General features: G+C 41.2%; 1 protein-coding gene across 1 annotated transcript; it reads right to left on the bottom strand.

Moving 5' to 3' along the window:
- Positions 1-119: 119 nt before the first annotated feature.
- LOC109875235 (vesicular, overexpressed in cancer, prosurvival protein 1-like) lies at positions 120-27,190 on the bottom strand. Its single transcript, XM_020467497.2, has 5 exons — positions 26,752-27,190; positions 23,789-23,847; positions 19,435-19,512; positions 2,367-2,497; positions 120-1,412 (listed from the first exon to the last, which is right to left on the bottom strand). The coding sequence occupies exons 1-5, from the start codon at positions 26,797-26,799 to the stop codon at positions 1,213-1,215; spliced, it is 516 nt and encodes a 171-aa protein (XP_020323086.2). The 5' UTR covers positions 26,800-27,190; the 3' UTR covers positions 120-1,212.

Genomic DNA, 27,190 nt, shown 5'->3' with positions numbered 1-27,190 from the left:
AATGAGAAAAGTGAACACCAGAAACTTGTGATGAGAAATATTAGATTTGGAATCTGTGTACAGAGCATTGTAGTGACATTATCTTGAACCATTTGGAAGGAACACAATACATTTCCAGATTAATCACTTACCCCAGAGCCAAACTTTATTAGGCAAGCTGGTGATACATGTTAACTGTGTACTATGCTAATTCAGGATACCGTGAAAACATTGTGAGAAACAACAACCACAATCTACATCTGAATTCATTAGCAAATTGCATAGATTATTGGCAACACTACTTTAATAAAATATAGAAGACATCACAGGAGGTTGGTGGCCCCTCAATTGGGGAGAACGGGCTCGTGGTAATGACTTGAGTGGAATCAGTGGAATGGTATCAAATACATCAAACATGGTTTCCATGTGTTTGATGCCATTCCATTTGCTCTGTTTTCCCCTCCGCAGCCTCCACTGGAAGACATACACAAAATTCATTTTGAGGGACACAAAGGGAAACAGAGTTGGTTTTTCTACAGTATGTCCACAGTATTATAGGCTACTGATCTGATCTAATCTACTAATCTGTACTAGGCTGCTGATCTGTACTAGAGATACTAAATGCTACTGATCTGATCTAATCTACTGATCTGTACTAGAGATACTAAATGCTATGACAGCAGTGATATTAAAAACATAACAGATAGTGGGCAATAATACAGTATCCTGAGTGGGTGATCTGAGTTATGCTCAGATAGATGCTGCTCTTCCAGCTGACACAGTGTTGTTGACAGAGCACCATGCAGGCAGGCAGGCTAGTTGTTAATAGACAAACTGTTTGGATCCATGTCTGTTTTATACCATTGGGTCTCATCTCTGGTCGACATCTTAGAGAGGTGACATGAAAACAAACACTGAGACAAATCCATTGTGATTCAAACTGAGGCTGCTCTCAGACACAGATTAAGCCTAGTCCCGGACTAAAAAGCTATTATAATACATGTTTCAATGCATGCTTTTTAGTCCAGGATCAGGGTTATTCTGTGTCCAGGAAACCAGCCCTTAATGAGCATGGATGTTTTAACCATCGAGATGCTGTTCCATTACCATACCAGACTCGCTTTCTACTCGAACGTGGGCCAGTGACCCATCTCTGCTGTCAGTTGTGCCAGGGTTGAGAACTCTAAAGGGTTTGAATTCATTTAATTAATTCCAATGTCTTTTTCCTCCTGGTTACCTCTTTTCCGAGGCCTGCAGTACCTGTTCGTAGGGTGGAGGAGGGAGGTTGCAGTAGGCGGGAGGGGGAGGGTGTGGGTAGGGTGCTGCCATGTGGGAGGGGTGGACCGGGTGGGGATGGGCCTGTATGGGGTATGTAGGTGTGAGTATCATCCCTCCTGAGGCTCCATAGTTTTGCATGCCGGGCTGCTGCAGTCCTAGAGGACAAAGAGAGTAGAGAAATTAATGGAATTTACCATGGTCACCATCTATGCACTATGTATTGTGTCAAGTTTTATTTCGTAAGGTTGACGTAACTAACGGGCCCAGCAATACAGGGCAGATCACAACACACACAGTACCACTATCCTCTAGACTTCTGCATTGTGACTGCTACATTTCCTAACTGCTATAGTGAAAGCTGCACTGATGATGATGATGAGTGATGTTTGGGTTTAGAGAGTATGTGTTACAGGCATGAATATGAATAAGCAGCATTTCTCTTCAACAGCTCAGTTTCCATTGGTCCACTCAGGGACAAGGATGGACCATGGTGCAGGACTGAACTAGAACATATTACATTTTACACCTCAACACAGATAACATATGGAATATTAGCACCATTATGTTTTACTCCAATTCCCTCCAGAGCCAGAACATTAAATATTAATACCAATATTTCCAGGTCAGTGACTGCAGGGGCTTGGAGGAGAGTGTGTGTGTATGAGAGAGAGAGGAGAAGGGAATAGGGTGCCATTTGGGACGCAGATCCAGAATCAGTAGTAGAGTCAATCACTGTACTGTATGAGATCAGAGACACAGGTCCCATCTGTCCCGATATCAGAAGTTACTGAGGACTGGAGCAAACTGAGAAAAGTTCCTTTGTACTGCTGTGTATAAATTACTGTGGAATACTTAGCAATGAAATGAGAAGGAGACAAGGACATGAGTAGACGGGTGGAGTGGGAGATAAAGTGAAGGAGATCTGGAGAAAGGATGTGGGAGTGGGGAGTTGAGCGAGAAAATGAAGGAGGTGTACTTGGAAAGAAATAGGATATATAGTGAGGGTAGGGAGAATGGGAGAGGGATTGGATGTATAAGTATGATATGAAGAGGAGGAAGTGGAGGAAGAGGCCATGGCACACAAGGCGGTTGGTGTGACTGTGACTCACCTGAAGCTGTCATTGGGTGTCTGGTGAATGACACATTGAAGGTGTCCTCAGGAAGTGGGGAGGGGTTCATGCGTCTGCGGATGAAAAACCCTGCCCCACAGCAGAACAATACGCCCATCATCAGCAGGAGCCTGCAAACACAGACAGCAAAACTTGAACGTTTATTCAGAACTTTATACGAGCTTCGTCAACTCCAATGCAATATGTACATAGCATTACAGCCAGAATGAGATACATGAAAGAAAGAGAGAGCTGGAAGATTTTCTGACCTTACGAGGGAAAGAGACCTCCATGCATTGAGTCCTCTGACATCAATGGTAGTCTTTGAAAGACCTTATATGCTCAATTTAATGGCGTTAGAGAGTTCGTCCTTGACAGTCTGGACTCTTATTACACAAGTAAAATAATATCCCAATAGCCCAGTATCTATATAAATTGGACAATCATGTACAGTACCAGTCAAAACCTTGGACACACCTACTCATTCAAGGGTTTTTCTTTATTTTTACTATTTTCTACATTGTAGAATAATAGTGAAGACATCAAAAAAGACATCAAAACCAAAAAAGTGTTCAACAAATCGAAATATATTTAATATTTGAGATTCTTCAAAGTAGCCACCCTTTGCCTTGATGACAGCTTTGCACACTCTTGGCATTCTCTCAACCAGCTTCATGAGGTAGTCACCTGGAATGCTTTTCCAACAGTCTTGAAGAGCATATACTGAGCACTTGTTGGCTGCTTTTCCTTTACTCTGTGGTCCAACTCATCCCAAACCATCTCAATTGGGTTGAGGTTAGTTGATTGTGGAGGCCGGGTCATCTGATGCATCATTCTCCTTGTTGGTAAAATTGCCCTTACACAGCCTGGAGGTGTGTTTTGGGTCATTGTCCTGTTGAAAAACAAAGGACAGTCCCACCAAGCACAAACCAGATGGGGTGGCGTATCGCTGCAGAAACACTGACAGTGTCACCAGCAAAGCTCCTCCATGCTTCCAGATGGAAACCACACAGGTGACCTCTGCGTCTCACAAAGACACGGCGGTTGGAACTAAAAATATCAGACCAAAGGACAGATTTCCACCGGTCTAATGTCCATTGCTCGTGTTTCTTGGTCCAAGCAATCTCTTATTATTATTGGTGTCCTTAAGTAGTGGTTTCTTTGCAGCAATTCGACCATGAAGGCCTGATTCATGTAGTCTCCTCTGAACAGTTGATGTTGAACCATACTTAGGTAGCCAAAATGGACAGTGCAAATTACCGGCAGATTCTTGAGGAGGACCTGCAGCCTTGAATGTCCTTGAGTGGCCTAGTCAGAGCCCCGACATAAATGACTTAAAGAGTGCAGTCACCATGCAATTTGACTGAGCTTGAACAATTCTGCAAGGAAGAATAGACAAATATTGCACAGTCTAGGTGTGCAAAGTTAGTAGAGACGAAAACAAAGAGACTCATGGCTGTAATTCAAGCAAAAGGTGGTTCCACCAAGTATAACTCAGGGTGGTGTTCACTTATCCAAATAGGGTATTTTGCTGTTTTAATTTGAATTAATTTTCAGATAAAAAAAATATAAAATTATTTACCAGGAGGTTGTGGGTTACTGTGTGTAAATAAAGCCAGAAAAAGTCTGATTTTATGTGTTTCATTTCAGGCTGTAAGGCAACAAAATGTGAACATTTTGAAAGGGGGTGGTGACTTTCTATATCTGTTATGAATTTTATGAATAATGACTAAATGATGTATACATTTAACATAGAACTATAACTAACATAATTCTACCCGATCACTGTATGATTGTATGAAATATATATCAGAATCATAAATCTAAATCTGATTTGTGTAGTTCTAGTCAGAATTAGAACAAGGACTTTTTGTTTCTTTTTAATATGAAAGCAGAGTGCAAGTGTGAAACAAATGATAAGAAGAGCTATCGACAGACAAGCTGTTCTACTGTGTTCCTTACAGGACATTCTGTCCTCACCCAGGAAGGGGAGAGACCTTGGGCTTGTAGTAGATTGTATAACAGGTGGCAGACAATGTATGAGTAGGAGAAGACTTGTGAACTATATTGTCATTGTCCATGAGAGGTGGAGCGACATTTATGGCGAAATGTGAGGTATATAGACCAATGTACAGGAAATGATAAGCAGAGCTCTTGTAAATAAACATGCTGACTATGGTAGACTGGCCTCTGTCTGTTTCATTTTAATAAGAACCTTACAAATTCTTAGTAACAGACAGAGTATTTTAATTGAAGTTCAGTTTATGAAAATTGAGAACAAAATTATCTTAACAATATCCACTGTATATGTACATACAGTGCCTTCAGAAAGTATTCACACCCCTTTACTTTTCCAGATTTTGTTGGGTTACAGCCTGAATTTAAAATTGATTACATTTCGATGTTGTGTCACTTCTCTACACACAACACCTCATAATGTCAAAGTGGAATTTTGTTTGTAGAATTTTGGGGAAATTCATAAAAAATAAAAAAAATGAAATGTCTTGAGTCAATAAGTATTCAAACCCTTTGTTATGGCAAGCCTAAATAAGTTCAAGGGAATAAATGTGCTTAAAAAATCCCATAATTTGCATGGACTCATTCTGTGTTCAAAAATATTGGTTAACATGATTTAGCCTACCTACAAAAAGCCATGAATGTACTACCCATCTCTGTACCACACACAATTATCTGTAAGGTCGCTCAATCAAGTAGTGAATTTGGTAGATGTGTGTTAAAAAAATATTGAGCATGGTGAAGTTATTAATTAGGCTTTGGATGATGTATCAATACACCCAGTCACTACAAAGATACCGGCATCCTTCCTAACTCATTTGCTGGAGAGAAAGGAAACTGCTCAGGTTTTTCTCCATGAGGCCAATGGTGATTTTAAAACGGTTACAGAGTTTGATGGTTGTGAAATGAGAAAGCTGAGGATGGATCAACAACATTGCGGTTACTCCACAATACTAACATAAATGTCAGAGTGAAAAGAAGGAAGCTTGTACAGAATAAAAAATATTTCAAAACATGCATCCTGTTTACAAGGTACTTACTGTAAGTAATACAACAAAGAAAATGTTTTGTCCTGAATACAAAGCATTATGTTTGGGGAAAATCCCACACAACCCATCACTGAGTACCACTCTTTATAGTTTCAAGCATGGTGGTGGCTGCATCATGTTATGGGTATGCTTGTCATTGGCAAGGAATAGGGAGTTTTTTGTTGTTGATAGAAATAAACAGAATACAGATAAGCACAGGCAAAATCCTACAGGAAATTCTGGTTCAGTCTTCTTTCCAACTGACACTGGGAGACGAATTCACCTTTCAGCAGGACCATCACCTAAAACATAAGGCCAAATCTACACTGGGGTTGCTTACCAAGATGACGTTTAATGTTCCCGAGTGTCCTAATTACAGTTCTGTCTAAATCGGTTTGAAAATCTATGGCAAGACTTGAAAATGGCTTTCTAGCAATGATCAACAACCAACTTGACAGAGCTCGAATAATTTTTAAAAGAGTAATGGGCAAATATTGTAGGTGTGCAAAGTTGTTAGACACTTACCCAAAAAGACTCACAGCTGTAATCTCTGCCAAAGGTGTTTCACATATATTGTCTAAAGGGGGTGAATACTTATCTCCTCAAGATATATTACTGTTTTATTTTTCATACATTTTTTATAAATGTTAGAAATCTCTTCAACGTTACAGTATTTTGTGTAGATGGTTGATCAAAAATGACAAGTCAATCCATTTTAATCCCAATTTGTAACAACAAAATGTGTGAATACTTTCTGAAGGTAGTACTGTATCTACCTCAATTACCTCATACCCCTGCACATCGACTTGGTACTGGTCCTCAGTGTATAAAGCCAAGTTATCATTAGCCCACTCATTGTGTATTTAGTTCTCATGCTATAATTGTTCTATTATTTCTCTCTGCATTGTTGGGAAGATATCATAAGTAAGCATTTCATTGTTAGTTTACACCTGTTGTTTTACAAAGCATGTGACAATAACATTTGATTTGAGGTGAAGGATTTGTTGTAAAATATAGTATATAGACCTTTCTCTCAAACAGCTGTACTGAACTAAAGAACAAGCCAAAGTCAAGATGAACCTCTATGCTGAAGCATGAACAGTCATGCATGCACTAGTTTGTCTACCCGTACCCGCTTGTAATTGCTAATAACCCATCCCTGAATGGGCCAGACAATAGATTTAAGTGCCTTTGAATGGGGTATGGTAGTAGGTGCCAGGCGCACCAGTTCAAGTATATCAAGAACTACAATTTTGCTGGGGTTTTCATGCTCAACAGTTTCCCATGTGTATTAAGAATGGTCCACCACCCAAAGAACATCCAGCGAACTTGACACAACTGTGGGAAGCATTGGAGCCAGCATGCTTTCAACACCTTGTCGTCCATGGTCGGAAAATTGAGACTGTTCTGAGGACAAAAGTGGGTGCAACCCAATATTAGGAAGGTGTTCCTAATGTTTTGTACAATCAGTATAAGTTTCTGCTTATAAAACCAGACATTTTGGTAGGCTATTTCTTAGTCAACTTGTCTATAATTAGATACATGTAGCTTTTCTTGTCATTATGTTTCCATAGTAGACTAAATAAACCCTAGCTCACCAGAATATTGGTACGTCTGCTTCCAGCTAACACTCTCAAACACGTAGATCCCCTGAACGCAGCTCACTCTCCAGCTCACACTGTCAAACACGTATATACCCTGAACGCAGCTCACTCTCCAGATCCCAATCATCTGAATTCTGATCACCTGTTCACACACCTGTATGTCATTATTACACACTATTTAGTTCAGTTCTTTCCACCCCATCATTGTGAGATAGTTTGATTTGTGACACACTTCTAGTCGGTGTGCTGGTTTTCCTGTAATTTAATCCTCCCGTGTATGATTGTTTTTGCATACCTCACTAAGACGCCTTTTCCCTGTCTGTACTTCAGCCTATTGCCTGATCTCCCAGATGACGTTACTAGCCTTTTCCCTGCCTGTACTGTTGCCTTTTTGGACCCCCTGTGTATGACCTTCTGCCTGCCCCTGGACCCAGCTACCTGCCTCCTCCTGTGGTCCTTTACAAATAAAACACCTGCTGCACCATGTGCTTGAAACCAGATCTCTGTCTCCCCTCGTGTTCATTACAAATATCATAAATCAAAAGAAGGAATGCTTCAATCTAGGATGAACAAAAATATAAACGAAACATGCAAACATTTCAAGATTTTACTGAGTTACAGTTCATATAAGGAAATCAGTCAATTGAAATAAATTCATTAGGACCTAATCATGGTTATCTATGGATTTCACATGGCTGGGAAGGGGGGAAGCCATGGGTGGGCCTGGAAGGGGAGCCAGGTCCAGCCAATCAGAATGTGTTTTTCCCCACTAATGGGATTTATTACAGACAGAAACATTCCTCAGTTTCATCAGCTGTTCGTGCGGCTGGTCTCAGACAATCCCGCAGGTGAAGAAGCCGGTTTGGGGGTCCTGGCCTGGCCTGGTTACACATGGTCTGTGAATTTTTGTCCGGGTTGGACTTACTGCCAAATTCTCTAAGATGACGTTGGAGGCGGTTTATGGTAGAGAAATTAACATCAATTCTCTGGCAACAGCTCTGGTGGACATTCCTGCAGTCAGTATGCCAATTGCCTGCTCCCTCAAAACTTGAGACATCTGTGACATTGTGTTGCGTGACAAAACTGTACATTTTAGAGTAGCCTTTTATTGTCCACAACACAAGAGCACCTGTATAATGATCATGCTGTTTAATCAGCTTCTTGATATGCTACACCTGTCAGGTGGATGGATTATGTTTGCAAAGGAAAAATGCTCACATTTCTGGGATCTTTAATTTCAGCTCATGAAACATGGGATCAACAATTTACATGTTGCGTTTATATTTTTGTTCAGTATATATAGTTGACATCAGTAAAGTTTTTCTCTGTCATCTCTACTTTCGCGGAGGAAAGGCATTTAGGGACCGGGGAGAGAATGCAATAACTCTACCCCAAAAAATGGAAAGATTTTCTGTGCAAAATGTCCAAATGACATCAGTTTGACCGGCTGGTATTGGAAATAGAAAGCTGTGAAAACAATCCATGTTTCTGATAATATTTCAGTTTGGCTTGAATGCATATTTGATTTGGTTTAAATAGTATCAGCTTTAATGATGCTGATAAAGATAATGCCTTCTCTCGGGATGCTGAAAGAATTAATAATATTTCTCCACTCCTGTTCCAGAGTCAAAATGTAGCCAAAATGTATCATTTTACTGCGAGAAATGCTTAATTCTGAAAGAGTTAATATAAAGGTTATTGTAAATAAGAATGTGTTCTAGCTTGTTATGGCTAGCGTTCCCCTAGGGGATTATGAGCCCCTCCTTTATAGTAGAATCATACAACCAGAATCTAAAGACGGTGACATCTTGTGGAAGCCCTAGGAAGTGCATGCACATCCATATCTAAAATGGACATCAAATGGCAGTGTTTTCAAAATCGAGTTCTCACTTCCTGTTTGGTTTTCTTCTCGGGTTTTTGTCTGCCATATGAGTTCTGTTATACTCACAGACATCATTCAAACAGTTTTAGAAACTTCAGAGTGTTTTCCATCCACCAGTAATAATAATATGCATATATTCCCATCTGGGAAAGAGTAGGAGGCAGTTTACTCTGGGGACGCCTTTCAAACAAAAGTGAAAATGCTGCCCCCCCAACAGGGTGTTCTTAACTGACTTGCCTAGTTAAATAAAGGTTAAACAATAATAAATAAAAAAAAATGGTTATAGGCCCTACAGTCAGTGTCTGATCTGAAGAGTAGGCTACATACAAGGCCCTACAGTCAGTGTCTGATCTGAAGAGTAGGCTACATACAAGTTTCCTTGACATCTCATATGCCTACTTGAAGTCACCTTCTTGTGACTGTCGAATTTGTATAGCACCTCATAATCATCACACATACTCTTTCCCAAACATTACTTTTCTGGCCCTCCCTTCTCTTTATTTCCAACTCTCTATTTGAATTAAACTCCGACATTGTCCTTTTTGCCTCAGTGGATCGATGTAAAATTTTTCTGCCCGTTCCTAAAAGCATTTAGCCATGGCGTATAGACAAGCGTACAGTTAGACCCTAAAGCTTAGGCTTACGCACTAATGCCAGATAGCCTAGAATAATTAATAAAAACCTCAATGTAGCCTATAGATATAAATTGCACAATAATTATACATTCATGGCTTTTTGTAGGTAGGCTATTGTTTCCTCTTTATGCAACCCATGCTTCAAACACACAATATTTAATGACCCTAAACACGCCTGACCTGTGGATATAACTGCGGGGACTGCAGTTTATGAGTCAACCTGCGCATCACTATCATGCATGTATGCTAGGGCTGACCCCATTTAGTCGACTAGTCGATTGTTTGGTCGATAGGCTGTTGGTCGACCGAGATTTCTTTAGTTGAACATTTAATCAATAGCCTAACTGTTAAATGTCCCTGGATTTATAAATCATCAATATATATACAGAAATAAGACCAGTTAGCCTCGTGCTAGCCTCATCTCCCGGCTAGCCAACAATGTAAACCAACTACAATATCTCTCTTGCCAATTGGCCTGGACCCGTTGTCGACACAGACGGGTCCAGGCCAATTGATCCAATTGATCCATCACGACTGGTCTGCTGACATAATTTGGCTCTCAACCGGCCTCTGCGTCGTGGATGTCAGTGAAGACCCATCTGCTAGCCCCAGCCCGCTAGCTTTCTGAACGCCGTGTCTCCCTCTCGCCTAGCGTAGTAATGACTACCGAACGGCTCCCTGTTTCATCACCTACTGGACTGTTCATTAACACGGTACTTCATTTTGTTTATCTGTCGGCCCCAGCCTCGAACTCATGCCCTGTGTGTAGCTAACTGACCCGCTCTGCCCATTCATCAGCCTTTTACCCGTTGCTGTTGTCTTAGCTGTTTACCCGTTGTTGTCTTAACCCTTGTTGTCTTAGCTCTCCCAATCAAAACCTGTGATTGCTTTCTGCCTCTCTTTAATGTCAATATGCCTTGTATACTGTTGTTTAGGGTAGCTCTCATTGTTTTATTTACTGTGGAGCCCCTAGTCCCGCTCAACATGCCTTTGATAGCTCCTTTGTACCACCCCCCACACATGCGAAGACTTCACTTAGCTTAACTGGTGCCTCCAGAAATGCAACCTCTCTCATCGTCACTCAATGATTAGATTTATCTCCACTGTACTCGCACTCTACCATACCCCTGTCTGTACATTATGCACTGAATCTATCCTACCACAGCCAGAAATCTGCTCCTTTAATTCTCTGTTCCCAACGCACTAGACAACCAGTTCTTATAGTCTTTAGCCATACCGTCATCCTACTCCTTCTCTGTTCCTCTGGTGATGTAGAGGTTAACCCAGGCCCTGTGTGTCCCCAGGCGCTCTCATTTATTGACGTCTGTAACCGTAAAAACTTTGGGTTCATGCATGTTAACATCAGAAGCCTCCTCCCTAAGTTTGCTTTATTCACTGCTTTAGCACACTCCGCCAACCCTGATGTCCTAGCCGTGTCTGAATCGTGGCTTAGGAAGGCCACCAAAAATTCTGAAATTTCCATCCACAACTACAATATTTTCCATCAAGATAGAACTGCTAAAGGGGGAGGAGTTTCAATCTACTGCAGAGATAGCCTGCAGAGTTCTGTCATACTATCCAGGTACAGTGGGGCAAAAAAGTATTTAGTCAGCCACCAATTGTGCAAGTTCTCCCACAAGTTCTCCCTGCCGGCCGAGCTGGTCACGGGTGCACCTCAGCCACGCACGCTCAAGGTACTAAATTATATCATAACCGCCATCGATAAAAGACAGTACTGTGCAGCCATCTTCATCGACCTGGCCAAGGCTTTCGACTCTGTCAATCACCGTATTCTTATCGGCAGACTTTGTTTCTTGCCTGGTTCACTAACTACTTCTCAGATAGAGTGCAGTGTGTCAAATCGGAGGGCCTGTTGTCCGGACCTCTGGGGGTGCCACAGAGTTCAATCCTCGGGCTGACTCTTTTCTCTGTTATATATCAATGATGTCGCTCTTGATGTGGGTGATTCTTTGATCCACCTCTACACAGACGACACCATTCTGCATACATGTAGCCCTTCTTTGGACACTGTGTTAACAAAACTCCAAACGAGCTTCAATGCCATACAACACTACTTCCGTGGCCACCAACTGCTTTTAAACGCTAGTAAAAACTAAATGCATGCTCTTCAACCGATCGCTGTCCGCACCCAAACGTCCTACTAGCATCACTACTCTGGACGGTTCGGACTTAGAATATGTGGACAAATATAAACACCTAGATGTCTGGCTAGACTGTAAACTCTCATATTAAGCATCTCCAATGCACAATTAAATCTAGAATAGGCTTCCTATTTCGCAACAAAGCCTACTTCACTCATGCTGCCAAACATACCCTCGTAAAACTGACTATCCTACCGATCCTTGACTTTGGGGATGTCATTTACAAAATAGCCTCCAACACTCTACTCAGTAAATTGGATGCAGTCTATCACAGTGCCATCCATTTTGTCACCAAAGCCCCATATACTACCCACCACTGCGACCTGTATGCTCTCGTTGGCTGGTCCTCGGTACATATTCGAAGCTCCAGGTCATCTATAAGTCTATGCTAGGTAAAGCTCCACCTCATATCAGCTCACTGGTCACCATAGCAACACCCACGCGCTCCAGCAGGTATATTTCACTGGTCATCCCCAAAGCCAACACCTCATTTGGCCGCCTTTCCTTACAGTTCTCTGCTGACAATGACTGGAACAAATTGCAAAAATCGCTGAAGTTGGAGACTTATATCTCCCTCACTAACTTTAAGCGTCAGCTGTCAGAGCAGCTTACTGATCGCTGCAGCTGTACACAGCCAATCTGTAAATAGCCCATCCAACTACCTACCTACCTCATCCCCATATTTTATTTTGTTTTTCTGCTCTTTTGTACACCGGTATTTCTACTTGCACATCCTCATCTATCACTCCAGTGTTAATTGCTAAATTGTAATTACTTCTTTATTGCCTTACCTCCTTACTACATTTGCACACACTGTATACAGATTTTTCTATTGTGTTATTGACTGTACATTTGTTTATGTGTAACTCTGTGTTTTTGTTTTTGTTGCACTGCTTTGCTTTATCTTTGCCAGCTCGCAGTTGTAAATGAGAACTTGTTCTCAACTGGCCTACCTGGTTAAATAAAGGTGAAATAAAAATACATTTAAAATGTAGCAGATATTGGATATGGTATAAAGAGTATGTGGCCTTTTCTGGGCGGAGATAAAATGTATGACAATGTAATGAGAAGGACGCTTTTTACATCATGCAGGTTTCTCAGATCAAACAGCCTAACCTATATCGGCACAATCAAATAAAATGTGAACTGTCATGTTAACAAACAACATATCCTAAAATCAGAACAGGCCAAAGTAAAATGGACATTATGAAATGGACAATCACTGTTGTTCAGGTGTTTCACCCCATTGCCATGATCCGTGGTTTCAAGTTTGTTTCTGTAAAACAAATTGACAAGCTGATTACAGCGAGAAAAAATTGCTTCTGCATTACCCGCTGTGTAAACACATTGCGAATAGGCTCACTATAAATCCTTATAAAGTTGGGTAACTGATACTCAGTGCATAAATAGCCAAATTGATTAGTCACAGGAATCAGGACAAATAAACCAACGCAATGGCCTGTATTACAAATGGTGGGCCTACCACATGGATGGGCATCCATAAAATGGGCCCTTGGGCCGACATGGTAGGCTACAACCAAGTAAGCACAAGCAGACATCTTTTGGATGTCTTTTTTTGGTATTGTCCGGACTTTGTTTTTTGGTGTTTTAAAAATGGTAGGCTTATCACATAGATGGACATTCATAAAATTCTATTTCGGGCAACACTGTAGGCTACACCGCAGTAAACATGGACCAACACCAACGCCTTTTGGACATATTTTCTTGGTGCAGTTCCAGACCGGCCTTGATTTTCACATCCACTGACATTGGTTTTTGGTCTAAATATAGACATCTATAAATGACGTATTCAACTTTCATTCAGAACCAAATATGAGTCTGATTTCAACACTCCTGTCTGTAATGTACGTATTTTCAACATCTGGAAAATAAGTACTTTCAACCTTCATTCAGAACCGAAAATGAACCAAATTTCAACGTCTGGAAAGTACATATTTTTCAACGTCTGGAAAAGATGCCTTTTCAGCGTCCTAGAAAATATACATTTGAACAGACAGAAAATACCTTTCACCCTTCCAGACTCATATCAAACATCTCCAATCTAAAATCAAATCTAGAGTCGGCTTTCTATTCCGCAACAAAGCCTCCTTCACTCACGCCGCCAAACTTACCCTAGTAAAACTGAGTATCCTACCGATCCTCGACTTCGGCGATGTCATCTACAAAATAGCTTCCAATACTCTACTCAGCAAACTGGATGCAGTTTATCACAGTGCCATCCGTTTTGTTACTAAAGCACCTTATACCACCCACCACTGCGACCTGTATGCTCTAGTCGGCTGGCCCTCGCTACATACAGTGCCTTGCGAAAGTATTCGGCCCCCTTGAACTTTGCAACCTTTTGCCACATTTCAGGCTTCAAACATAAAGATATAAAACTGTATTTTTTTGTGAAGAATCAACAACAAGTGGGACACAATCATGAAGTGGAACGACATTTATTGGATATTTCAAACTTTTTTAACAAATCAAAAACTGAAAAATTGGGCGTGCAAAATTATTCAGCCCCCTTAAGTTAATACTTTGTAGCGCCACCTTTTGCTGCGATTACAGCTGTAAGTCGCTTGGAGTATGTCTCTATCAGTTTTGCACATCGAGAGACTGAATTTTTTTCCCATTCCTCCTTGCAAAACAGCTCGAGCTCAGTGAGGTTGGATGGAGAGCATTTGTGAACAGCAGTTTTCAGTTCTTTCCACAGATTCTCGATTGGATTCAGGTCTGGACTTTGACTTGGCCATTCTAACACCTGGATATGTTTATTTTTGAACCATTCCATTGTAGATTTTGCTTTATGTTTTGGATCATTGTCTTGTTGGAAGACAAATCTCCGTCCCAGTCTCAGGTCTTTTGCAGACTCCATCAGGTTTTCTTCCAGAATGGTCCTGTATTTGGCTCCATCCATCTTCCCATCAATTTTAACCATCTTCCCTGTCCCTGCTGAAGAAAAGCAGGCCCAAACCATGATGCTGCCACCACCATGTTTGACAGTGGGGATGATGTGTTCAGGGTGATGAGCTGTGTTGCTTTTACGCCAAACATAACATTTTGCATTGTTGCCAAAAAGTTCAATTTTGGTTTCATCTGACCAGAGCACCTTCTTCCACATGTTTGGTGTGTCTCCCAGGTGGCTTGTGGCAAACTTTAAATGACACTTTTTATGGATATCTTTAAGAAATGGCTTTCTTCTTGCCACTCTTCCATAAAGGCCAGATTTGTTGTCCATAAAGGACTGATTGTTGTCCTATGGACAGAGTCTCCCACCTCAGCTGTAGATCTCTGCAGTTCATCCAGAGTGATCATGGGCCTCTTGGCTGCATCTCTGATCAGTCTTCTCCTTGTATGAGCTGAAAGTTTAGAGAGACGGCCAGGTCTTGGTAGATTTGCAGTGGTCTGATACTCCTTCCATTTCAATATTATCGCTTGCACAGTGCTCCTTGGGATGTTTAAAGCTTGGGAAATCTTTTTGTATCCAAATCCGGCTTTAAACTTCTTCACAACAGTATCTCGGACCTGCCTGGTGTGTTCCTTGTTCTTCATGATGCTCTCTGCACTTTTAACGGACCTCTGAGACTATCACAGTGTAGGTGCATTTATACGGAGACTTGATTACACACAGGTGGATTGTATTTATCATCATTAGTCATTTAGGTCAACATTGGATCATTCAGAGATCCTCACTGAACTTCTGGAGAGAGTTTGCTGCACTGAGAGTAAAGGGGCAGTTTCTGATTTGTTAAAAAAGTTTGAAATATCCAATAAATGTCGTTCCACTTCATGATTGTGTCCCACTGGTTGTTGATTCTTCACAAAAAAATACAGTTTTATATCTTTATGTTTGAAGCCTGAAATGTGGCAAAAGGTCGCAAAGTTCAAGGGGGCCGAATACTTTCGCAAGGCACTGTATCCCACTGGCTCCAGGTCATCTACAATTCCATGCTAGGTAAAGCTCCGCCTTATCTCAGTTCACTGGTCACGATGGCAACACCCACCCATAGCATGCGCTCCAGCAGGTGTATCTCACTGATCATCCCTAAAGCCAACACCTCATTTGGCCGCCTTTCGTTCCAGTTCTCTGCTGCCTGTGACTGGAACGAATTGCAAAAATCGCTGAAGTTGGAGACCTTTATCTCCCTCACCAACTTCAAACATCTGCTATCTGAGCAGCTGTATCGCTGCAGCTGTAGCTGTACATAGTCTATCGGTAAATAGCCCACCCAATTTACCTACCTCATCCCCATACTGTTTATATTTACTTACTTTTCTGCTCTTTTGCACACCAGTATCTCTACCTGTACATGACCATCTGATAATTTATCACTCCAGTGTTAATCTGCAAAATTGTAATTATTCGCCTACCTCCTCATGCCTTTTGCACACAATGTATATAGACTCTCTTTTTTTTATTTTTTTTATACTGTGTTATTGACTCGTTAATTGTTTACTCCATGTGTAACTCTGTGTTGTCTGTTCACACTGCTATGCTTTATCTTGGCCAGGTCGCAGTTGTACATGAGAACTTGTTCTCAACTAGCCTACCTGGTTAAATAAAGGTGAAATAAATAAAAAATATGTAAAAAAATTCAGAACCCAAATTGAACCTAACTTCAACATCTGGAAAATACATCTTTTAGACATCTTTTCAACTTAATTTTGATTACTGGGACTATTCTAGTTTTGCAGGGGGATGCATTTTTTGGTCTTGCCTATGGCGGCAGAATGGCAAAGACCGGCCCTGGCTATAGGTCAAGCCTTATTGTGCCCTATTCGGACGGAATTAGTTTTAGGACGTACTGTGGATCACTAAATATCCTAATGATTACGATCACACTTCCTCAATTCAAATATTATGGCAACACTATAGGAAAGATGGTTTGGTATAGTTTAGAAACTTGGGAACCAAGCTCGAGTTATCTATCTGTGACCTATCACCTGGACATGTTGAAATACTATGCAGTGGGGCAAAAAAGTATTTAGTCAGCCACCAATTGTGCAAGTTCTCCCACTTAAAAAGATGAGAGAGGCTTGTAATTTTCATCATAGGTACACCTCAACTATGACAGACAAAATGAGGGGAAAAAAATCCAGAAAATCACATTGTAGGATTTTTTATGAATTGATTTGCAAATTATGGTGGAAAATAAGTATTTGGTCAATAACAAAAGTTTATCTCAATACTTTGTTATATACCCTTTGTTGGCAATGACAGAGGTCAAACGTTTCCTGTAAGTCGTCACAAGGTTTTCACACACTGTTGCTGGTATTTTGGCCCATTCCTCCATGCAGATCTCCTCTAGAGCAGTGATGTTTTGGGGCTGTTGCTGGGCAACACGGACTTTCAACTCCCTCCAAAGATTTTCTATGGGGTTGAGATCTGGAGACTGGTTAGGCCACTCCAGGACCTTGAAATGCTTCTTACGAAGCCACTCCTTCATTGCCCGGGCGGTGTGTTTGGGATCATTGTCATGCTGAAAGACCCAGCCACGTTTCATCTTCAATGCCCTTGCTGATGGAAGGATGTTTTCACTCAAAATCTCACGATACATGGCCCCATTCATTCTTTCCTTTACACGGATCAGTCGTCCTGGTCCCTTTGCAGAAAAACAGCCCCAAAGCATGATGTTTCCACCCCCATGCTTCACAGTAGGTATGGTGTTCTTTGGATGCAACTCAGCATTCTTTGTCCTCCAAACACGACGAGTTGAGTTTTTACCAAAAAAGTTATATTTTCGTTTCATCTGACCATATGACATTCTCCCAATCTTCTTCTGGATCATCCAAATGCTCTCTAGCAAACTTCAGACGGGCCTGGACATGTACTGGCTTAAGCAGTGGGACACGTCTGGCACTGCAGGATTTGAGTCCCTGGCGGCGTAGTGTGTTACTGATGGTAGGCTTTGTTACTTTGGTCCCAGCTCTCTGCAGGTCATTCACTAGGTCCCCCCGTGTGGTTCTGGGATTTTTGCTCACCGTTCTTGTGATCATTTTGACCCCACGGGGTGAGATCTTGCGTGGTGCTCCAAATCGAGGGAGATTATCAGTGGTCTTGTATGTCTTCCATTTCCTAATAATTGCTCCCACAGTTGATTTCTTCAAACCAAGCTGCTTACCTATTGCAGATTCAGTCTTCCCAGCCTGGTGCAGGTCTACAATTTTGTTTCTGGTGTTCTTTGACAGCTCTTTGGTCTTGGCCATAGTGGAGTTTGGAGTGTGACTGTTTGAGGTTGTGGACAGGTGTCTTTTATACTGATAACAAGTTCAAACAGGTGCCATTAATACAGGTAATGAGTGGAGGACAGAGGATCCTCTTAAAGAAGAAGTTACAGGTCTGTGAGAGCCAGAAATCTTGCTTATTTGTAGGTGACCAAATACTTATTTTCCACCATAATTTGCAAATAAATTCATAAAAAATCCTACAATGTGATTTTCTGGGAAAAAAAATCTCATTTTGTCTGTCATAGTTGAGGTGTACCTATGATGAAAATTACAGGCCTCTCTCAACTTTTTAAGTGGGAGAACTTGCACAATTGCTGGCTGACTAAATACTTTTTTGCCCCACTGTATATTCACGCCTAGAATAAAAACCTCCAGGCTTGCATCCTAACTGCCAATTTATTGGGAAAAAATAAAGAATTACAGGGAGCAGTTTGAAAAACAATTATCCTGTCCGAATCATCTTCTGGAATAACTGACATTTTGGACTAATAGTTACATAACCAACGTTCTCTAGTAATACTAGTCCTGTGCGAATAGGTCTTTGGTCTAAAGAGAGCAAGGGATGAGGGAATAGGGAATGTTTTTCCTAAACAAATTAGGGATTTCAGAAACATAACTTTTCAGTCAAAATAGCTTTAATTATGTTGCACCTTCAGCCACATGGACAGCGCAATAAACACTTTGATCTTCTGTGGTGTTCGCTGCAGGAGGGAGGAGAAAGAGACAACTGGATGCTAGTCACAGTCACCCCGTGTGTTTTTTTTAACACAGCAAGCAAGTCTTAGCCTGGCCCAGCACTATCAAATCAATTGCTAGTAATTTTTGTGTCTTCGTTATTTAATCAAACTGTGTGCCTAAAGCATTAGACAAGCTCAGTGAATATTGTTGATTTGATTAAAACACATAGGATGTGTCAATATATGGAAAATATACGTTTAAAAATGTCAGACGATTCTTGGTCGACCAAGATTTGTTTTAGTCGGGACAGCCCTAATGCATGCTCAGAGCAGTTTCTACAATGACTGAATTGTATATTAAGATCATGTCACAACAATCAACCCACTTGGCATATGCTGGTCAATCAATGTTGCTTCCACAATGAAATTACATTGACCCAACGTGGCATTGATGTTGAATTGACGTCTGTGCCCAGTGGGAAGCATTTCACTGTGAGCCAGCGTAGCTATTCTAAGCTGCAGCAAGAAACCCTCACGTGAGGGGCATGGTCTAGGCAAAAGCAAAGGTGCTCCCATAGGACCATAAACTCTATGAACAAACCAGTGTCTTATGCATAAATGCACACAAGTACATACAGGGGCTAAGTTGGGTAGAGACAGAGAGAGAAGAGGGTTGAGAGAGAGAGAGTGCGAGTGAGAGAGTAAGAGAGAGAAAGCGAGAGAGACAAAGAGAAAAGAGAGAGATAGAGCAGGGAGGGAAGTAGGAGGGAGTATATCAAATAGAGTAGGATGAGAAGCTAGACTGGCATGCTAGTCTTGGGGGAACTCACCAGAAGTACCATAGTCTCTGGATGGAGAGAGCCCGGACACAGCACCGCGTCCCACAACAGTCCTCATACGACCGGCATCTACAACACGCACACGCACACGTGCGCACACACACACACACACACACACACACACACACACACACACACACACACACACACACACACACACACACACACACACACACACACACAGAGAGAGAGAGAGAGGAAGCCTTTATTACAATCACCAGCATCTAGAAAACTGAGAGAGAAGGCTTTTGTACAAACAGTACAGTCCTCCAATAACCCTCTCAAAACACATTCAGACAAATGGCAGTTCTCATATGCACAGTACTGAGATAAATGTCTGAGACAAATACCAAGAGGCCCTGGAGAATAGACATATCAAGCAGATGACAAACACTCTGCAGTCTAAGGTGAATATTAAGTAAACTATTGAGGGAGCACTATAATTTGTTCCAATTTAATTTCAGTTTGTCTTGAGTCCCTGAGCTGAAGTTGGATATCTACAGTTGAAGTCGGAAGTTTACATACACTTAGGTTGGAGTCATTAAAACTTATTTTTCAACCACTCCACGAATTCCTTGTTAAAAAACTATCGTTTTGGCAAGTCGGTTAGGACATCTACTTTGTGCATGACACAAGTAATTTTTCCAAAAATGGTTTACACAGAGATTATTTCACTTATAATTCACTGTAACACAATTCCAGTGGGTCTGAAGTTTACATACACTAAGTTGACTCTGCCTTTAAATAGCTTGGAAAATGCCAGAAAATGATGTCATGGCTTTAGAAGCTTCTGATAGGCTAATTGACATCATTTGAGTCAATTGGAGGTGTACCCGTGGATGTATTTCAAGGCCTACCTTCAAACTCTGTGCTTCTTGGCTTGACATCATGGAAAAATCTAAAGAAATCAGCCAAGACCTCAGAAAAAAAGTTGTGGACCTCCACAAGTCTGGTTCATCCTTGGGAGCAAATTCCAAATGCTTGAAGGTACCACGTTCATCTGTACAAACAACAGTACGCAAGTCTAAACACCATGGGACCACGCAGCCGTCATACCGCTCAGGAAGGAGACGCGTTCTGTCTCCTAGAGATGAACATACTTTGGTGCGAAAAGTGCAAATCAATCCCAGAACAACAGCAAAGGACCTTGTGAAGATGCTGAAGGAAACAGGTACAAAAGTATCTATATCCACAGTAAAAACAAGTCCTATGTCGACATAAACTGAAAGGCCGCTCAGCAAGCAAGAAGCCACTGCTCCAAAACCGCCATAAAAAAAAGCCAGACTACGGTTTGCAACTGCACATGGGGACAAAGATCGTACTTTTGGAGAAATGTCCTCTTGTCTGATGAAACAAAAATAGAACTGTTTGGCCATAATGACCATCGTTATGTTTGGAGGAAAAAGTGGGAGGCTTGCAAGCCGAAGACACCATCCCAACCTTGAAGCACGGGGGTGGCAGCATCATGTTGTGGGGGTGCTTTGCTGCAGGAGGGACTGGTGCACTTCACAAAATAGATGGCATCATGACGAAGGAAAATTACGTGGATATATTGAAGCAACATCTCAAGACATCAGTCAGGAAGTTAAAGCTTGGTCGCAAATGGGTCTTCCAAATGGACATTGACCCCAAGCATACTTCCAAAGTTGTGGCAAAATGGCTTAAGGACAACAACCTCAAGGTATTGGAGTGGCCATCACAAAGCCCTAACCTCAATCCCATAGAAGATTTGTGGGCAGAAATGAAAAAGCTTGTACGACCAAGGAGGCATACAAACCTGACTCAGTTACACCAGCTCTGTCAGGAGGAATGGGTCAAAATTCACCCAACTTATTGTGGGAAGCTTGTGGAAGGCTACCCAACACGTTTGACCCAAGTTAGACAATGTAAAGGCAATGCTACCAAATACTAATTGAGTGTATGTAAACTTCTGACCCACTGGGAACGTGATGAAAGAAATAAAAGCTGAAATAAATAATTCTCTCTACTATTATTCTGATATTTCACATTCTTAAAATAAAGTGGTGATCCTAATTGACCTAAGACAGGGATTTTTTACTAGGATTAAATGTCAGGAATTGTGAAAAACTGAGTTTAAATGTATTTGGCTAAGGTGTATGTAAACTTCCGACTTCAACTCTATCTGAACCCCCTGCTGATAAATTGTCAGCATCTGTATGCAGGAGAGCTGATGATGAATGGCTCTCATTGTGATGCCTTTATTTGTATGGTAGGTTCAACAGAACCAAGAGTTTTCAAGTCTTGGTTTCATTGAACATGTAAATAAAGGCATTTTAATTAATGATATGAAGAGTGCCTTGGTCCTCCTTTCTCTTTGATGATTTTTTAAAAACCCGTTTTACCAAAGAACACCTATCTACAAAGACCTACTATTGTTTACCCTAGCAACACTTCCCTTCCTTTTTTTGCTACATGCTCTCATTGTGACTTGACTACTCTACACACACACACACACACATGCAGGCACGCACGCACACGCGCACACACACACACAAAATGTTTTATACGTCAAATATAGGAACCTTTAGGTAAGAATGACTCATACTTAGTCATTGAAGTAAGTAGAAACGCATTCATTTTAACAAATGACTTTTATAGTTTTTTCTATGTCGATGAGGCAGTGCTTATTGTGTGAGGCAGAGACGTGATTTGGCAGTTCCAGGCTTCAGATCTGCAATGCGCAGAGAGCCGCGGTATCTGATGTTTTTCAAGGGCAGATAGCAGTTTCAGTTTTAAACATAGAAGAGATATGATCTATGGCATCATTACAGATTTCAGAGAAATGTTCATCATCCACTGATCTGCACTACACTTCCAAATCCTCTGGCTAAATCGACGGCAATCCACTTCCATGACAAATCCTCCACAACATTTGAAATACTCCCTCTCCTTCTGTCAGTATTTTGTACTATATTTTAAAACCAGCAGTACTATAAGTGTGAGAGCTGAATTTCCGGCTTTCAGCATTAAGGCCATCCATTACACAAGTCATTAGCAGCACACCGCTAGGAGAGGGCATAGAGCTGAGCCAGCATTCTCTTAACAGTGCACTATTTCAATTCCAGTCACCCTGCAATATACTGTATTTCATTAGATCTGTGTGTGCACTATTTTACAGAGGCAATTCAATCCAAATCCCCCAGTCACTGCAGCATACTAACTCCCAGTAATGCTCTCCTCTCTCTCCTACCATAACTCCAACTCCATCCTTAGGCTTTACATTTTTTATAACTCCTACTGATGCACCACCACTGTATTGCATTTTTAAAAGCTCCTCATACATTGAAAATGAGGCCTTTCTAAAAAGCAAGTGGTAGAATTCTGCAGCCAGCCTAGTGGCTAACATGTTTTTATAATTGCAAAGACTCTGTCTGAAGACTAATTATTAGCCCATTAGTTCAATGATTTAGATAGAAGTCAAAGAGCTTCTCCAATGTGATTTCTCAACCCAGTGGATGCTGTGTAGTCTCAAAAACCAGACGCTCTGCAACACAGTGACTATGGTCTGGTTTCATTGTTGGGAGTTTTTAGGCATAGAGGAACTACGTCACAGCCTACGTCACTACCTATCCACTTAAATAAAATACTAAATAGTAGCTAGCAAGATGGAGATCACAAGGCTTATTTTTAATGAGTGCATTTCGCAAGTGGCTAGTTTGCATCAACTACCTTGACTAAAACCACTGCAAAGGTTTTGTCTGCAAACTTTGGTTTTGAATCCCGACATTCTGGCATATCTGCCTGGTGATTTGTTGGGAGTCCCCAGATTCTTTTCACCTTATCAATGTAGGCAGTGACGTAGGTATTCTATGCCAAAAGAATCCATCCTAGAAGCCAAACCCTAATCACTGTGATGCCTAGGGTCAGGTCCTCGAGACGAGATGCTGTGTGGGATTTGATGATTGGATTTGGAAAAGCTACAGCTTATTCATTATTTCCCTTTGTCGCTTCGACGGCATGCTTTTTGAATGACTGCCAAAAATGAGTCTGCTATGATAGTGGAGTGAGTCAAAGGCTGGTATTGACTCATAATAACGTTACCAACCTGGGTTATTTCTCTGTATTCATCCACATCCAGGGACCAGTTTCTTTAACCAAACACCAAACACCAAACGCCTTCAAACAAGCCAGAGGGAATCAATAGACTGCCCTCTTTAAATTCACAAACAGTTTAATCTGAATGGCAGAAGGTTGAAAACAAATGAATATGTCTTATAAAATATGAATGTCTTACTATTAACAATTAATATACAGTATGCTGCAATGTAATTTTGTCTGTGTCCAGATGAATTATGTTACCCATGTGTATGTGCACTATACTTACATGAAATAGATTGGGTAGCCTCCTTCAAAATACCAGCAGTACTTCTTGGAAGCTGTGCACTGTATATGAGAAGAGGACAACTGGTCATTGATTTATAGTTGCTGGTAGGAAATCAAAGACCAATCTCAGAGGGGAAAATGAAGCATCATGATAAAATCATCTTGAAAGGCAGATAAGAAATGATAGAACATGTTGAATGGCCATTGTGTTGGGCATGTAAACATGTCAACAATGTGAATTCCTTGTTGTTGAATTTCTCTGTGATGTGCCAAATGTGACCACCAAACAGGACTTGGTTGTCTTGTCATAAACATTGGTATTATAAATATCACTTACTTAAGCAAAGTTCATATTTCATGAACCAAACTTCTATTTCATGCTCTATGTTCAGAGGCCAACTCAAGATGATTGTGAACCGCTGACTGCAAAGTCCAGACGAGACCAGAACCCACTCTGCACACATACAATGCAGCCTCTGTCAGACCAGGCCCAGGGCTTTGTGTATAACAAGCCTCTAAATGAGATACTGGAGAAAAACAGGCTGTGGACTCACTATTACTGCCCTCACTGGGCATAATCACAAGCTATTCCACCGTGTTCTTTTCTGAGGCTCTGGCTTGTATGATGATGAGACGTCCACTTTGTTTGATGTCCTTCCATCACCATTTAAGGCATGTGTGACCTGTGAGGCGAGCCAGCTAGCATTGGCCCTTGTTTAATGGGAGTAATTGTGGGAAACACTCCAGCCTTTTTTCCACACCAGCCTGCCAGGTGGATGTTTGTGTCCACGGTCAATTGCAGCTAGCAGGGTGTCCCTTCCAAATACAGTCATGGCAGGGGGACACAAAGGCAGCCCCTGAGCAGGACTGGAGCCTGCCTTTGTGGTCACGGAAAGGACCACAAAGAGCTGTTTGTCACTGCTTCAGCTCAGTGACAATTAACAATGGTTAGCAGAGGAAGAGCTGCCGTGTGTGTGTGTGTGTGTGTGTGTGTGTGTGTGTGTGTGTGTGTGTGTGTGTGTGTGTGTGTGTGTGTGTGTGTGTGTGTGTGTGTGTGTGTGTGTGTGTGTGTCAGTGGAGGCTCCTCAGAGGAGGAAAGGGAAGACCATCCGACTCAGCAAATGTCATAATAGTAAAATTGTGAAACATTAAAAAAAGGTCATCGTTTTTAGATAAAACTATACTAAATATATTTATGTCACCAAATAATTGATTAAAACACACTGTTTTGCCATAAAGGTCTACAGTAGTCTCAGCAGCACTCTTTAGGCTAGCACAATGGTGTAGCCAGGGGAGAGCTAGCTTCTGTCCTCCTCTGAGTACATTGACTTCAATACAAAACCTAGGAGGCTCATGGTTCTCAAACCCTTCCATACACTTACACAGTAATTATGACAACTTCCGGAGGGCGTCCTCCAACCTATCAGAGCTCTTGCAGCATGAGCTGACATGTTGTCCACCCAATCAAAGGATCAGAGAATTAATCTAGTTCTGAAAGCATAAGCTACAGCTAGATAGCACTGCAGTGTATAAAATGTGGTGAGTTGTTGACTCAAAGAGAGAGAAATACAATAGTTGAACAGTTTTGAATAAATAAATAATTTTCTAAATTAAGGAGAAGCAATAGAGAGAAAGAGAGTTAACTATATTTCACAGTATATATTTTTTTCACTTTCACTTACTTAGCTAGCGTCAAATGCAGCTAGCTAATTTAGCCTACTCAAACACCCGGCTCAAACAGGGTCGGAAGCTATGTTAACTAGCTGGCTATGGGTATCCAACACTGGAACTCTTCCAAGTTAAGGTACGTTTTGGTTTTATTCATTTTTTACCACCAGGGCCCACCGGTGTAACTGCTAAAGTGCTTGCTGCTGACTACACTGTACTGCATGATTGTAGATGTTTACTAAAGTGTTTGTTCTAGTAGCTATGTTGACTATGACGTGACAATGATGTAGGCTGTGTGTAGCGGATAGTGGTCATGATATGAAGGTTTGGCTTGGAAAGGTTTCTTCACCTAGATAGATGGAATTATATATACAAGAAGCTGTTTGTACGTGGTTGCTATGAAAATTAATTGAATTTGTGCATGATCAGGGGTGTTTTCATTGTGCCTTTTCTGTTGAAAAACGTTTCTTAAACGGAAGCAAACGGAACGAAACATGTATAACCATATCTGAATTTGTCCACTCAAAACTCTTGTTTGCAGATGTTGGACTATTGATTACACCCTAGATCAGCTAGATGCACGCAAGAGTGTGCAAGGCGGCATTGAATGTGGTACTGTCTGTCACCTTGATTACTCAAAATTCTCTCCACCCGAATTACCTACATTGTAAACTTTCATTCATATGCTAGGTTGTAGCAAACTCATGAAAATGTGAATATCATGTAGTAGCCTAAACCTATCGATGTTACATTGAGCTGGGTGAATGGAATATGAATGACAGTCATCCAATATGCTGTAATAGGACATGTTCATAAAACAAAAATCATCCTTCCTCATTTTAAACGTCACCAACCACCACTGGTGTGTGTTGTATCTTATTTGATGGAACCAAATGATCAGCGGCAAGACAAGGCCAAACGAATTCATATTGTGGTATGATATGATCCAGGCTGATGTAAATATGAGCCCAGTAAGATTGTTATGAATGCTGAATTTTTCAAAAGAATGTTTCATTTCAAGAACATAAAATAGATCTTAATACATTACTACAGAATAGCCTTCGATATACCACTGACTTATGTAACCTTACATAACTGCCTAACTTTCATACGCCTTAATAGTTTTCAATAGCCTACAATTTCTGCAGCAGCAAGGCACATTGTTATGTTAACATTCAATAAACCCCAGGGCTTTAATTAATATTTGAGAGACCAACGAGTCAGAAGCAAAAAGAGGGCAATAATTCTTAACTTTCATATTGATTGAATTACTGACTATAAATATCAGATACTCACCTCATCCACTAACCAAAACAGAAATATGATTCCACACAGAACTGCCATAATTCACGAGGTGTCAACACCGGACAGTAGCCTTGTTCACCTAAACACCGTGATAATCCAAAATTCATCAGACATAGAAATCATTCTTTGTCCATCTCGTCGCATAGTGCGTTTGCAGGTTGGCGAGCCACGGGCCACGACTGTTCTATGTTTATTTCACGCTGTCAATCGGTGCCATTGGTTGGTGCGGCTTCAAACAGTCAAGCAATCGGAGCTGATCTGTTCTTCACAGTTGAGTTCGTCACTGCCAATTAGCTTTAGCATCAAATCGTATTGTACATATTATTTTTTTTTACAAACGTACGTGTTTTCCCTCTGCACACATATACGCGTAAAGATGATCATAATCCACACGACACGCCCCTACAGTATCCATAGGAACACTGCACTC

This window comes from Oncorhynchus kisutch, linkage group LG30 (assembly GCF_002021735.2).
Source record: "Oncorhynchus kisutch isolate 150728-3 linkage group LG30, Okis_V2, whole genome shotgun sequence".
Lineage (NCBI taxonomy): Eukaryota > Metazoa > Chordata > Actinopteri > Salmoniformes > Salmonidae > Oncorhynchus > Oncorhynchus kisutch.
This window is presented reverse-complemented; position numbering and strand designations above follow the sequence as displayed.

Coding starts and splice junctions, on each gene's coding strand:
- LOC109875235 (XM_020467497.2), bottom strand. CDS start 26,799: ATGGCAGTTCTGTGTGGAATCATATTTCTGTTTTGGTTAGTGGATGAG. Junction 19,513..23,788: donor GGCTACCCAATCTATTTCAT/GTAAGTATAGTG, acceptor TGCGTGTTGTAG/ATGCCGGTCGTATGAGGACT. Junction 1,413..2,366: donor ACACCCAATGACAGCTTCAG/GTGAGTCACAGT, acceptor TTTGTCCTCTAG/GACTGCAGCAGCCCGGCATG.